General features: G+C 36.3%; 1 protein-coding gene across 4 annotated transcripts in view; it reads right to left on the reverse strand.

Moving 5' to 3' along the window:
* Positions 1 to 15,933, reverse strand: part of LOC113110191 (cAMP-specific 3',5'-cyclic phosphodiesterase 4D-like) — a 185,677-nt gene that overhangs the window by 144,719 nt on the left and 25,025 nt on the right. For 2 of the 4 annotated variants that reach the window (XM_026274237.1, XM_026274236.1), the window contains exon 2: positions 15,475 to 15,707. In XM_026274237.1, the coding sequence (XP_026130022.1) occupies positions 15,475 to 15,707 (233 nt within the window). Of the gene's footprint in view, positions 1 to 8,308; positions 8,475 to 15,474; positions 15,708 to 15,933 lie in introns of those variants that run through there. The other 2 variants (XM_026274242.1, XM_026274239.1) reach the window with 1 other exon arrangement.

The raw sequence follows: 15,933 nt of genomic DNA on the forward strand, positions 1-15,933 counted from the left end.
ATGGAGCTAAATTGTACCAATGGTGTCCGCTGAGAAATCAAATCCCACATGGATTGAAATATCTGTAATTTTTTTTTTTATAGATTTCACCTCATTTATTCTGACCTTCACTGATTACCATAACTAAAACTTTATTTCTCATGGCATTGCCTGGTGCAGCTTCATTATAAAGGCAAGTTAATTTACTGGTAGTGGTAATCGGTAATTCCTTCCCTTAATTATATACTTGTGTATATGTAAATGTAAAATTGGCATAATTATGTACCAAGAAATATACAAGTGTTATTTATTTCATGATATAACGAGCACACCCACACATCATTTGTTAATAACTGCAACTTAAACATCGTTTATAAAATGAATCCCCTCAGAATAGTGCTAAAGAAAGGCTTTTCTAATGCTCCCAGGCAAAAATAGGTATTTAGGTTTGTGTACCATCATTTATACGACAACAACATCTAATGGTGAGGATCAGAGGATACTAGAAGTCGTTAAATTAAAGTGCAGTAATTGCCTTCTTGTTTATCTAACAAAATATGCTCTTATATGTTCTGAGTGCAACGACTTTGGGGCATTTTCACAGATAGAATGACAGCACAATTTTGGGGATTACAATTGATTACAATTGTTTCTGTTATCTTTATTGCTAAAGAATATGAAATTAATAATGTGCAAGTTCTAGCATCAAACTAGAACTTATAAAAATGCATACAAATAAAAAAAAAAGTTTTATGGTAAACTTTGAGAGTAAAGTTTAAAATAAATTAAATGAAAATTATATATGGAAATTAAACATGACAACAACTCAGTTATATCAGTTATATTTATATTTTAAATCAAACCTGACGAAAATTAGCCTTTTATACTTTTGAAACACACAGATCTGATTTAGCACATATGTCAATAAACAATATCTAGGATATTCTGTGTTTTTCCACAAGCAGACTTAACACTTGTTTTAAACATTAACCTCCATAAATTTATCATGTTATTTCTTTTTTTTTATGACTTTTAAAGGTCTTTAAAAAAAAACTATTGGACGTAAGACATAATATAAACAAATTATCCATGACCTTTCACGACTAATGAATTTCATAACTTTTCCATGCCTTAAAATCACTTTTTAGAAATTCCATTAAAAATCCTGGTTTTTCAAAACTATGGGGACTATGGGAATTAAAAAAAAAGAACATTTCATTTTTGGCAATCACTGGCAGATTAATCTTTTTTTAAGGCATCATTTTACTTCTTTTTTTCCCTTCTGGAATTTTTTTTTTTTTTTAGGATTTAGTGGTGTACAAATGTAAAGTATCCTGTTTAGCCATCCTGCATGTAGAAATATGATTTCTGTATGGCTGACATTGAGGCGTAAGTCTTTAAATGCACAGTGATGGACAGCAGAAACCTGATGTTGTGAAATCCATTACAGCAGCCAGGGCTGTTTCAGCCATATGACATGAGCGAGCACTCATTCACTCTCTTCTAGGTCGGCTCTCAGCACTCATTATCTCTGTACTGACCCACCTCAAAAATACACCAAAGGCACATACACACACACTCATTCACCAAACTATTGTTCCTCAGGCCATGTAGCAATCAGTGTTAATGAGAATTAATGTTAATGAGAGAAGGGAGCTGGAACTAATGAAAGACACCATTCGAGAAATCAAGATGACCTGATATAGCTGAGCAAGAGGATGAGAAATTAACACCGCCAGGCGCCAAATAAGGGGATTAAAAATTGTCTTTAACGAGTAGTTAACATTTTTTCAACATTACTGGACATTAAGCATTAAGACTTAATGCAACTTAACTAAGAAATTCATAATGGTGTTGGCTCTACAAAGTCTTATTAGAAAGTTCTGGAAAAACACTTATTTAAAAAGCTTTGAAGTTTGAAGTTTTATAGGTCTTATGAATACACGAGGCTGGAAGAACACTTAATTTCCCAGAATGCAATACCTGACATGTCCAAACATATGAATGCAATGACCAGTCATAGACAATCACATTAGTCTATAGGCTTACAGGAAACAACAGCCAGTTTTAACAAGCAAGTTTTACACACCTGATCCACAAATGCACGTTTCTCTCTCTTTGGTACATCACCAAACACATGCAAAAACTCTTAATAATGTTATTTAGGAACATACTTAAGATTATTTTAAATATCTTGCCTGCAAGAATGCAGTTCCCCTACACAAAACAAATTTAGTAAAATACTGTAAATTGCAACCACAATAACAAGGCAAATAACGGACAATTATGATTCTTGTCAAACGGAACTAATGGCTTGCAATGATTTATGACACTACGGTTCAAAAGTATTGGGTCTTTTAATTTTTTTAAAATAAGTCTTTTATGCTCACCAAAACTGAATTTATTACATCAAAAATACAGTAACAGTAACACTGTGACATATTATTATAATTTCCATTTAAATATAATATCAAATGTAATTTATTCCTGTGATCAAAGCTGAATTTTCAGCATCATCACTCCAGTCTTCAGTGTCACGCGATCCTTCAGAAATCATTCTAATATGCTGATTTACTGCTTATGAAACATTTTGCTGTAAGTGCTGGAAACGGTTTCAGATTCAGACAGGGATCTGTGATGAAGAGAAAGATCAACATTTATTTGAAATGGAAGTATTTTGTAAAATTACGAATTTACTGTGATTTTTTTATCATTTTAACGTAACTTTATGAATAAAAGTAGTATAAAATCTTACGGACCCGAAACTTTGGCCAGTACTTGATATTTTGTCAAATCACCATTTGCAGGTGAGATAAGTTCATTTTGAACACTCATTTGCTCCTTTTCATTAAGAATCTATCATTTAATCATGTCTGAACTGAGGTGAGGCATAACCCTCTAGTATGTTTGACTCCCTGATGGATAGTGGCAGATACACCTTTGTCCCCACTTCTCGCGCTCCGTCGCTGCAAATTACTGATGTCTAAAAATGTGTTTTCTGTGCACACAGATGGTGTTACCCATCGTCAACCTTCTTATAGGCACCGCCTTCAGCCATGACCTCTTTGTGCAAAAGATGACAACAAACAATAACATGACAAAATAATAACCAATACGACTATGACAGGCCCATCACGCCAAACAAAAGTAACCCAGGAAAAATAAAAAAAACAAGAGTGCCAAAAAAGAGTGCTCAATTATTTAAAATACTTCCAGCATCCATCTTCTTTTTGTGGTTTGAGACAAGCATTCAGCGGTGTATTGATTTCCCAAAAGGTCTGGAAGTCTGGGTACATTCAGAGGAATACAAAACAGGTCTCAGAAGACTGCTCGGAAACATTTGCTCGCTTAAGAATACTGCCTTACTAACCACATACACCCCGAACGAGTTTCACTCAAGCACACTGCTGTTGATACAGTCAGTGGTGCTTTCAATTAGCACTTAAAGTAGTAGCACTACTCGAGCAGTGTGAGGAGTCTAGAAACTCCCACTTTTACAAAAGCATCTTGACTCTAAGATGACAAACATAAAAATAGAAAGAATGGTTTATTCTTCCTCTCGGCTCCAGCTGGACTCTTCATTACAAAGCAACATCCGCCATGACAACTAAGGACAAAGCTACAGAGTCGGCGTGTATGTTTTGCAGTTATCATTTCTAATTAGTCGTCTGTGAAGAGAGTCGAGAGGACAGCGCTCCCTAAAGCAACTTCACATGACTTGAAGGATCTCTGTAAAGGAGCACCATTCAAGTGCCCAAAATGTCTCCAGATGATTAGCCGAAATTGATGAAGCCTGTATAATGACAATAATATCTGATCCTTTCCATCATGCACAGTGAGCATGCTCTAAAATTATGAGTTTGGCCCTGGGATGCAGATCTTCAATGATATATTATGCTGTCAAAATCCATCAGTTGTCTCCAGCTCAACATATTACTGAAACAGGAGGAAATGATTCTGCTGAGGTGCAAGCCAACATCCTACTGCATCCTACTTCTCAGTACAGGTATAGTTTTATTGGCAGCAAAGCCATCTTCACTTGTCATGTCAAGATGCATTTTCCCTGTTTACTGCATTGTGTACATTATTTTCCTTTCCTACGGAAAACTGTACAGTACCTTCAGAATCTGACCCAGTTTGGCTGAACGCTTGTAAACATTTCCTGTTCCTTCATACAGTCCAAAGAGTGCATATAAATCCAAAGAGAAGCTTGGTTTGTAGGGACATCAAGCTAGTCACAGTGACCAAACTATTGAAGCACACAAATTTCCCTTGAGAATCATCCTGTACTCTGGTCAATTAGCTGATAGACAGGCGTAGGGGCTTAATAGCTTATGTGCTACCTTCCATCGGGTGGGTCATGCATTTAAAATTAGCTCAAGTAAAGTGAGAAGTGTAAAACAATTAAATACTGCAAAAATGAGAACTTCAGCCAGGACTTAATAAAGATGGTCTGCTAGCCCGAGGCCAATGTAAGAGTGTTTTGTATTGCATGCTGTTATAGCAAATTCTGCTGATTAGCCACCAATACCATGTCTTCGTGTTGCCTTAAAATAGATTGTGAATCCTTATGGCATCACTAGATGTAATGAAAACAACTAATATAAATAGGACAAAATATATATACATTTTAGTGAACAAAAAGTTGAAATTCTTTTTACATTTAATAAAAAAAAACTATATAATAAGATACATAAATATACCAAATGTTTCTAATACATATTAAAATGGTTTGCAAAAAAATTGAAATGTTTTAAACTTAATTAAATTAAAATTACATTAAATTTAAATTAAATTTATGCATTTAGCAGACGCTTTTATCCAAAGCGACTTAAAGTGCATTCAGGCTATCAATTTTTACCTATCATATGTGTTTTTAAATCCTGGTAATAAAATAATAAATAATAAATAATAATAAAATCTTAATATGATCTTTAATCAAATTGATCCTTCTTTGGTAAAGTGAGGCAAGTGAAAATGTTGGCAGGGCAATTAAAAATATGAACTACAGAAGAAAAAAAACTGTCAAATATGACTTTTGGGAAGTACATCAACCGAAGATAAAAAACCATTAATGTACGATTCCAGCTTCTTACAAAATGTCAACAATTTCAAAGACTTCTTGATGGAATATCTTAACAGCAATCATCCAGTAGACAGAAGTGAACTATCCAGAGTTTTGGTAGAAACACAGCCATATATCTTTGCTGCAGATGAGACAAGCATATACAGGGACAGCTATATAATACAGACGGTGTAATTGGACATGCCCTTGACCCCAATGAGTCACGTGATGTTGTTACAGAACGCTCATATATAGACATGTGCCGGTATTCAGAAATGCGATGCATCACGGTAATAAATATGCACAATATTGTTATCGCAGGCACTTCTAAGTACTGTGAATAATCATACATTACAAATTATTCCGAATTTGGGATGCATTTTAAGAATACTTTTCCCACCAACTGGTCAAAATGCAAAACACCGCTCTACAAAACCACTGCTTGAAAGACATGTGTGCACTCCGATTTAAACAAGCATGTATTCGAAGCACATGGGAGAACATGCTGAATGAAAGCACATTCACTTTCTGACAGCAGATGGCGCTAAACAGCAGAAAAGGCAGTCGTTACCCTGGAAACCCCATAAATAAAGCAGTTGCTGCTACTTACTAAAACATATTTAAATATATTTAAATAGCCATTCAGATCTGTGGATTTGCTATGGTGTTAATCACAGTACCAAATACTTAAATATTTTGACTTAATAGGCTATTCTATTTCGAACTTAAAAATATATATGTATATTTGAAAGTGTTCTGACTCTTTATTGTTCATTCACAATTTACATTAGGGCTTTCTTTATTAGTTAAAATTAGTTAATTCATTAGTTAAAATAAACTGCCAATGAAAAATTCATCTGAACATTCATCAATCTTAGGCATTGATTCCAAAATTTAATACCACGTTGTTAAAATCTAAAGTTGCAACTGTGTTATTTAATGAGCTAACATGAACTAAGACTTGTACTTTTGTAGAAAATGTAGCTATTGCTTATTATGAATGTTAATGCATTACCTAAGGTTAACTTACGTCTTATTGTAAAGTGATACCTATGGGTCTTGATTGGTTCTTTTGCACTTTAATTGGTATAAAACGTTTTACTTCATATATTTTTCTGTGCTGCTTTATTGTATTTAAATATTCAGTTATTTTTGTTATAAGAACAAAGTTATTAAACCTGTTATACTGTATTATAGCCCCTTTTTTTAAATCTAATTTTCAATATCGTGATTATAATATATACAGTGATAAAAGCATTAGCAATTAATCGCAACATGAAAATTTGATACTGGCATATCCCTACTCGTATATCTTGATATGGTTTAATTTGTTAGAAGATATTGTTTGGGGCTGGGTATACTAGTCACAGGGACATACACCCTAATGAGGATGATAACTCAAGCTTATGAATCTGACCAACCCCCTAAATACAACAAACAGCCCCATCACAAGCCAATGAAAAACGAGCATTACGCTGGTTGAAGCTTAATTAGGCTGGGTTACCAAGTGCACTTTCTAATGCAAAAGTAATGGCCTTTTAACTCCTGAGCATAACTGGCTTTTTGACAGCAATTACCCTCCAGACAGAAAGTGTCTTTCACTAGTGGTTTAACATTACACATATTTGACCAAATAGTACAAAATTGGTGACAAACAGTGTCAGCTGTCAAATCCCTGCTGCAGTGTCTTGTTCTGCTGTTCAAATAATTGCCTATATATCCATCCATCCCTGGATAAGACCAACAATGAGCTTTCTGGACTGCACTCAGGGAATGAAACGAACACTGTCATTACTCCTTATAAGCAATATACTGGAAGATGAGGGCAGCCCGCCCAGTAATGCCATAGGACAAAGCTTTCTCTGTATACAAGAGTAAAAACTGACCTCTGCATGACCCCCTACAGTGTTCATCAAGATATATTGAAACTAACTCCAGAGGGGAAAAAAAAAAACATCTTGAGTTGGCAATACCGTCTAATCAGTGACAAAAGAAAAAATAAAGAAGATTGTACCAATGGCAACTGAGTAGACAATTAACACTTGCTATGCTGTTTTTCCTCACCCATGCATGAGAATGAGAGGATGTGGTTAGAGGTTTAGGAGAGAAAGACACTTTGGCACATTAATTATGCCTGTAAATGTAGAGATTTGTCCTCTTGAGGACAATTCAAGGTAGAACAACAACTATGATTTATGATCAGCAAGATAGAATGGTGCCTCACAAGGCAACTCTGAGACTGACATGAGGACTGGCATCAGTGCAATCTAAACTTGACTGTTAATTGGTTGATTGCCAATAACTTTAAATACAATGTCAAAATTATAATAATGCAATTATTTATTTATAATTTTAATAATGCATATTGTTCTGTATTTTTTGTATAATAGTCTAATATTAATATTATTGTGACAAACAAATGAAACTATGACATAACAAATGGAACAAAACAAAAAACATTAATATGGGTATCAGTACTCAAAGATCTGCATATTTGATACATAAAAGAAAAAAACCGATTAAAACCCGAACAGCCATATGCTAGGAGTTGATAATGCATAAGCTAAACAAAATGGTTGCAACACAATTGCCACCAGCATTAGATAATTCTATATAAGCACAAGTGAATTTGCAAGCAATATCTAGATTGCATATAATTAACCAGATTATCAATATACATAAGATAAAACTGCCATAATCCACATATAACCCCTATATACTCACAAATATATATATATATATATATATATATATATATATATATATATATATATATATATATATATATAGTAAATATATATTCCAGATCTCGTAACGTTAAGTTACCCAGGACCATTAAATAAAGACAGGACCTTTATAAACGATTACAGAAAAATAAAAATAAAAAAAATATTTTAAAAAAGACGATCCTATATGGATGTCGTTTTTTATTAGAGATTAAATTTGTACCCTAATTATATAACGTTACGAATAATGAAACAACTAATATATATATATATATATATATATATATATATATATATATATATATATATATAAACAATCCCAGGCGCGAGGAGTCTCGTGCGTAACAAAGACACTCCATGCGCTTCAAGACACAGTTAGTTTCAACAAAGTCCATTGACTTTAAAGTTCATTCCAAGCTAAACAAGCCCAATTTCTTCCGGAGATGAACTGATCTAACGTTACACAAAGAAAGTGCACTTCGCAAAAGCCTCTTCACACACCCATCTACCCCTCAATGATGAAGAGGACAGATCTTACCGTCTAAATCCCTGAAAAGACGACGGCCACGACATCCGTGATTTCTTCAGACCCGGTCGGTGACCCGTATCCATCGCGTAGGTTCGGTCCATTTTTCCCGGTGTTTTCAGGTAAGCTATCGGTCGGAGTGTGTGTGAGAATATCCCGCTGTCTGCCCCTCTCGCTCTCTCTATCTCTCTCTCTGTGAGAGTTTCTGCGCTAGAGACGGCGAGGCTGGGGTCTGCTGCCTCCGCAAACGATCAGGAGGAGCGCGCGCATCATCTCCACACACAGATGCTGCCGGCCACTTTCCCGCTCACCATGAGCGACCGTTATTTTAAACTGTCAAACTCACCGAGGAAAAGCGACCCAGCATAAGAAGCTTCTAATATTCAGCACGTCACAATTTCATCATAATTTCAAAAATGAAAATAAATAAATATATACTTGTGCTACTTACATTATAATTAACATAAAGAGAACAAACTGGCAGACAGAAAATGTCAGAGGATTATGTAGATGTATGGCAATACATGTTTTTTTAACTATAATTATTTTGTGTATTTGATATATCAGAATATGTTTTAAATGTAAAAAAATATATATATTTTTTTTTAAATACTGTACATTATTGTAGGCAGGGGCGCTGCACAAGATCCCGGGCCCTATGCATAGGCAGTCCTAATGGGTCCCCCACCCTTGTATGTTGTAAATATATATTCCAGACTTTTCAAGGGCCCTCTCTCCTTTGGGGCCCTGGTAATCAGTACAGGTTTTACCCCCTGTCCAACGCCCCTGATTGTAGGTCCTCTTTGCCCCGCCTCTCTCAATAAAGCATCACAGTCCCGCCCACAGCCCGAGTGAGCTCTGGTGCCGGAAGTAAATTTCCCATTCATTTCTCCCATTGACTTTCGGAAAAATCCGTATCTAAAGAGTTTTAGAGCATGTGTGATGATAACCAGCTACGGCTGAACTCATAAGCATATAACATATCATTTCGAGTGAAAAAATTAAGAGAAAATCCCAAAAAAGTCAAAGGTACAAGACTGTGTACATATTTTCATTTAGAGCGCAGGAACTACTCATCCCATAAACCACCGCGCCTCATTGTATTCGACTGGAGCCACAACCGCGAACGAGCCTTTTGAGCTACTTCCAAATCTGATCACGGCATGGATGATGGCCGCCTCCGCAAACTTTTTCCTCCAGTGAATTTTCTCATGGCAGCCATGGAGATCATGATTGCACTGATAAGTCTACCGTACAAAAACGCAACACAGGTTTTTATTTTATTTTATTTTTTATTAATGATCTTCAGTTTTCGCGGGGTTTAACCAGATGGTTACACAAGCTCCACCAATCAGATGCATCACTGTGGGATTGTGGGATTGTTCAGGATTGTGGGTAATGAAGTACTTAGTCAAAAATATATCAAATTATATCAAAACAAGGTTAGTGCCCCATGATCCTTTTGCGTTTATATGAGCATATACTATCGCTTAGTACAGCCGTAGCTGGTTTTAAGTCTACCATGTTATGGTTACGTTTTTATGGCTTATTTCCCAAATTTCAATGCAGAAATTGCATTGAATTTTTACTTCCGGCACCAGCTGTGGGCGGGACTGTGATGCTCTATTGCATCCTACAAAGTCCCTCCTGACAAGAGCAGTCTGCTCTGATTGGCCAACTGACCCAGTACATTGTGATTGGCCGAACACAGCAAGCACTCATCAGAAATGTAACGCCCCTTTCCATAATCGCGAGCTTTTCCTTTCAAAATAAATGTAAAGACAGTTAATAATGTCCTTAATTTTACCATCAGTTCAAGCCAAAAGCCTCATGTGTTTGCAGTACACAAACCACGGACAGTTAAGACAGCTGAGTTGACTCCACTGTGATGTGAGTGACCTTTTGTCTCTCTCTCCCTCTCACATACGCGCGCACACACAAACACACAGCATGCAAAACACCACATTTTAACAGTCAATAGCAAATACTTTAACAACAAAACATACTTACAGTAGCTGATTCAGAAACGCCAGATTGTCATAGCAAAGTCAGAATTACCTTCTCTCCTAGTTTCAGGAAACGGTCGTCCATAAAATGCGTTGCTGCTCCGTTGTAACTTGTAAGTAATCTTAAAATTCCTAAATGCATCTACTTTCAGAAGGCCAAATAAAGTGCTTTTGCCTACAAACACACACACCATATGTCTGACATAGCTGCTTCAACATTAACTGCGGAAAGGTTACTGAAACCACACCTTCTTCCTTTGCATTAACATTTTGGGCGGCAATACACAAATCTTCCCACATAGTGACGTAGACACATGGGGGTGTGTTTGAAAGAACCGTTTTAGTGGGGCGTGGCAGAGTTTTAACTTTGATAAAGAATATCTTGTTGGTTTTGAGACTTTAGTCTTTGCAACTTCAAGGATCTTATCTATGCACAATCAGCTGGGAAAACTCAAAAAAGAAAGGAAAACTTGAAATCGCATCATATGACCCCTTTAACAAACATTTTAGCATAAAATTGCAAGGAACACTTGTAATCAACTATTTAAGCCTTTTGATGGAGATTTGGGGAGCAGAATAAATTGGGTTTCCATTGATGTATGGTTTGTTATGATAAGACAATATTTGGCCTAGATACAACTATTTGAAAATCTGGAATCCGAGAGTGCAAAAAAAACTAAGTATTAAAGAAAATAGCCTTTAAAGTTGTCCAAATTAAGTCCTTAGAAACGCATATTACTAATCAAAAATTACGGTTTGATATATATATGGTAGGAGATTTACAAAATATCTTCATGGAAAATGATCTTTACTTAACACATGATCTTTTACTCTCTCTCACTCTCTAATAACTGGATTAGACTGCATTAATAACTGCATGAGCCTGCATATCAATGGCTCAAGCCTAGTTATTAGCTCTAAAATGACGTTTTGGTATTTGCAATGGAAGGTTTAGGATGATGTGTGTAAAAAAATATAGTTCAACACATTTCATGAAGGAAACATGTAAAATCTCTTGAAAAAAATCATCTGAACAATGTCTTGATGTGTGGTTGTGACTCCTGGACGTTATAATAATTAGAGAAATAATAATTTTGTTTTTGTGACTAGCAATTGCACAAACAAAAAATCATGGCTCATGGTTTTTAGACTAAACAAATATAATCTGTGGGTCTCATCCCAACCTACTATTTCAAAAGAAAATATCTCAAAACAGGAACTGAAAGCAGCTATTTTCACGCTACGATTAACTAACATTTTTCATCAACTTATTGGTGGGTGCTTCAAACCAAATTTTCCCATGCAAATTAAGTTTACTGTAGGCTGACTGAGTTGATAAGTTCCAAGATTGAACTGAATAATGGAAATAGGTCTTGTAGGGCAAATCAAAGCAGCAATTGGTTTAACGTTTGCTTGCGGTTTGTGCTCTGTGAGCTTGGAAAGACAAAACATTTTTGCAGGTATGAATCTGCATGCAGGAGTCAGACAAGTAAACCTTTCAGAAGAATAAAACAGGCTACATTAAATTTGATGCCACTGGGTACGGGAATGGTTGTCAATGATACTGATAATACAAATAAATGTTTTGTGGTAAATGTTATTCATCAAATCAGAAATTCATAAACTGACCCTTCTTCCTTGAACTCACCACAGATGTGTCTCTGGATGTCACTTTTAAGGGTGGTGTAGACAGGTACAAATGTGTCAGAGTGATTGACTAGTCATCTAACCACCAACTAGTGAGTTAGTGAGGTCATTTGGTATGTGATCATGACCCCAAAACAACTATACATAGCTTACTCATTCAATTCCTGCACATCTCTAATACTGAACAGAACCATGTGAATAATCTGTAATTGAAGAACATGCTAATGCAGAGCCAGGGTTTACATCAAACGATGCAAAAAATTAAAACTGAGAAAATAATTTTTTATGCTTTACATGGAGCCTGACGCATGAGCTATTTATTACATGCCAAAGCATGCACAAACTTCTAAACGAATCCCAGATGTATTCACATATCAAGGGGCAGAACATGACTCACTAGACACAGAAAAATTGTATTCCGGTCCACGGCTGATTCAGGCTGCTGATATTGCCACTCCAGCACAGCAAGGCTTCAGAAAGAGACAAATTCCCATTTTCATATGACTGTGAAACTATGAACATCTTCTGACTTTGAATATACCAAGCTGTATCTAGAAAAAAAAATCTGCTGAGGTCAGCCTCAATGGCAGGTGTTAATATAATGTACTTCAGACTTAAAAGAACACAGTTCAGCAGTATCAGTGCTAAAGCTGATTTAAAGAGTCATAGTGTCACTAACAGGGTGGCCAACGAGCCAGTCAAATCGACCCAATCAGCAGCAGAGCCGGCAAAATGTGTTAGCATGTTGACGAAATTCAGTGAGAGTTAGTAGCACACACTGAATGAATTATAAATGAACCATGCCTGGGGCCAAACTGGACAATACATCTAGGAAATTTCTTTAGAAAGCAGTAAAGATCTCAGTTTGTATAGATCAGAAAATCTGTAATGCAATCGCAGGAAAGTGCGTCAGGTACTCTATTAATTCCACTTTACAGGGCAAATGACTAATGATTTATATGACTTGCGATCATTGTGACATTTAAACTGGATGTCTGTGATTCAGAACCTGACAGGAAATTACTTTCTCGTTCCCAACAACGTGAAGGGGTCTAACAGTGTTTTCTCTGCGGGGCAACATAAGAGAAGACCTTTTTTGAGAAAAATAATTCTGTCCTTGGTTCTTAGCAGCACTTCCATCTTTTCATCTAACCTTGTAAACTATTAGACGTTAATGAAAGGAGATTGTACCCAGTCAATAAGGTTTGATTGAATCCTGGCACTCTAAAACACTACAGCAGTACACGTCTAGTTTGGCCTAAATATAAAATGTAGCTCCAAGATGACGCAGCTTTTCAATGAATAGCCACAGAGGAAATTGATTGTGAATGGCGGGGTGCCACTGATTTCTGTGTTATAGAATAAGGCTGTATTTGACACATGCATGTATTCATGTTGCCGGCTCATGTGGAACGTCAGCTGTTTGTTAAACCTTATTAAAAAACATGCCAAATCTTTAAAATGCAAGAACTTGCACTTCAATCATGAAGTCAACACAGCTGATGAAATATTCATGATGCTATATTGGCCCTGATAAAACTCTGTACAGTAGTAGTTCATGTGAGACTTCACAGTCTTAACATCTAAACCATAAACAACCTCGTCTAAAAATGCAGGAGTCACAGCTGAAATGCAACCCTACATAATATTTTCAGGAATAATGGTTGAAATAAAAACAACTGCATCAATAAAAATACAGTTCCTAAATAATATTTAACGGATTACTGATTGTCATATTTCAAAAGAAAATCTAATTAATAAAAGAGACTAATTTCCACTGAACAAAACTGAAATGCATGGCTTTTCAATACCTCATCTGTTTATAAATTTGAAGTCGACTTTTTTACAAACAAACAAGTAGCTACTAAGCCCATAGTGTAAACTTTACATCCCGGTTTAAGACTATAAAAACACCAATGCGACCTCATCCTGAATATTGGGAGAGGGCTTTTTTTTGCCTGTAAGCAACCACCCACAACACCCACAAAGTTCTGCACAGGCAAGCTGCACTCATGTTGTCTTCAGTAAAAGTGAAAATCAAGTGTGAAATAGTATCACCTAAAAGTGAAGACTACAAAATTTTAGATGCAAGAAGTTCACAGATAAATGACATTGAATATTGCTGTGGATACCTAATAAGAAACCGATCTTAAGTCACAAATTCTCTTTCATCCATCGGCTTGAGGCCCTGGAGAGACACCCTTCAGCTCTGCCTCTTTAAAGAGTCCATCAAAGAAGGAACAGGCTGCATGGATGATAAGTGACAAAAACAGCAACAGGGTTACACTGGACAAAATGTCAAAGTGTGTTCTAATCTAGCCCTCCCACCAAAGAACTTCTCACTCTAAACAGATTTTGAGGAGTTGGTAGTGAAGCCAATATTTGTCAAAGCCAAGCAGTCGATTTTATCGCCATGCCCACTTCATTCTTACATTTCTATCACTGGCGATGATGAAACACCACTGCTGAGAAATATCCAAGTGTTTGTATGAAGACTCCCACAATGTGTTCTTCACAAATGACCATGTGGGTTGAAAAAAAAACTTGGTGCACTAGAGATGAAACGATTTACAACCAAATATTTTTATGTTATGACAGATTTTTGACCTGGCACAGAAAAATTATAGTGGATACAAGTGCTTATATTTTTCCATTTAATGATCACATTAACAACATGAAATGCCACAACAAGGGCATATTTATCTGTTTAGGGAAGTCAATTATAAGGAATTATAAGGAAGCATATTAGAATTCATCATAATTTAGTGGCAATTTAGATTGCTGACAGTTTATTTTGCATGCGTTTTGTGCACTGTTGAAGAAAGTTAATAGGTTATACTTTATTTTCATGGTCGCCTTCAGAAATTCAGTTGACTATGAGTACGTTTGCAACTACAACTACCTCTCATTGGAGTATTAGTAGACTGTTAGATTAGGTTCAATAAGTTACAAAGAAAAAAATGTCCACACACTGAAATTACAGCTCCAAAGCAAACATTTCAGTGTGCAGACATTATTTTTTCTGTTAATTATTTGTTATTTTTTTACCTTGCACCTGAACCTAATTAGACTCATTTGGATGTGCACAACTTTAGGAGAATATGTAATCGTAGAGCGTCTTTAGGGGATCATCAAAATAAAGTATTAGCAGATATTAAGCATGCAGTCTACAAACACCCTAATGACTAGCTGACATGTACTTGCAAAGTCACTTATAGTCAACACCAACATCTGAAGTGTTACTGAATAATACTATACTTATTTAGTCATGTTTATGAGGCAACAAGCATGTGCAACAAGAATATTGTTCATCATCAAATGTGGCAGCATGTGCATCCTTTATTCTTTAAACTTATCTTTGACAGTAAGCGACAAAGAAAGGAAATCTAAAAATATATTTTAAGGCATGTCAGGAAATAAATGCATCATCCAAACTCATCCGCATCTCACTTACATCTTGAAAACAGCACAATAAGATGGACTGTCCTAATTTTACGCATCCACACAAAAGGCTGTTTTGCTCACCTGCCGGCGTCAGCAGATGTGATGGCGATGAGCGGGGGGGTGCGCAGCGCCAGAGTGGTTGGACGGGCGATTGGCTCAGTCTCTTTGCTGTTCCAGTCATGTTGCTCAGCTTGCCGGAAGATCAACGGGGGCAGCTGCAGGTTCCGACTGGAACGTCTTCGTACTTGTAAGAGCTCCACACCTGAAGCGGCTCCTTCCTCTGCCTCTAGGTACTCTGGGGACCCATCGCACACCTGGCACAACACAAACACAAACTTACCATTTACTAGCGCTCTCCCTTTCACAGAGCCATGTGAAATAGACAATGCACAGGCTGGGCAGATGGTGTGGAGTACACTCCCTTACAGAAACATTTCTAGTTTATGATATTTTGAGTTGCATTCATATAAAAGCAAAGGAAACACACACACTTCCTAGATCAGCCGGTTGTCAGCCAAAATCAAATGAAGCAAGATACAT

Source organism: Carassius auratus, chromosome 10, assembly GCF_003368295.1.
Source record: "Carassius auratus strain Wakin chromosome 10, ASM336829v1, whole genome shotgun sequence".
NCBI classification, from domain to species: domain Eukaryota; kingdom Metazoa; phylum Chordata; class Actinopteri; order Cypriniformes; family Cyprinidae; genus Carassius; species Carassius auratus.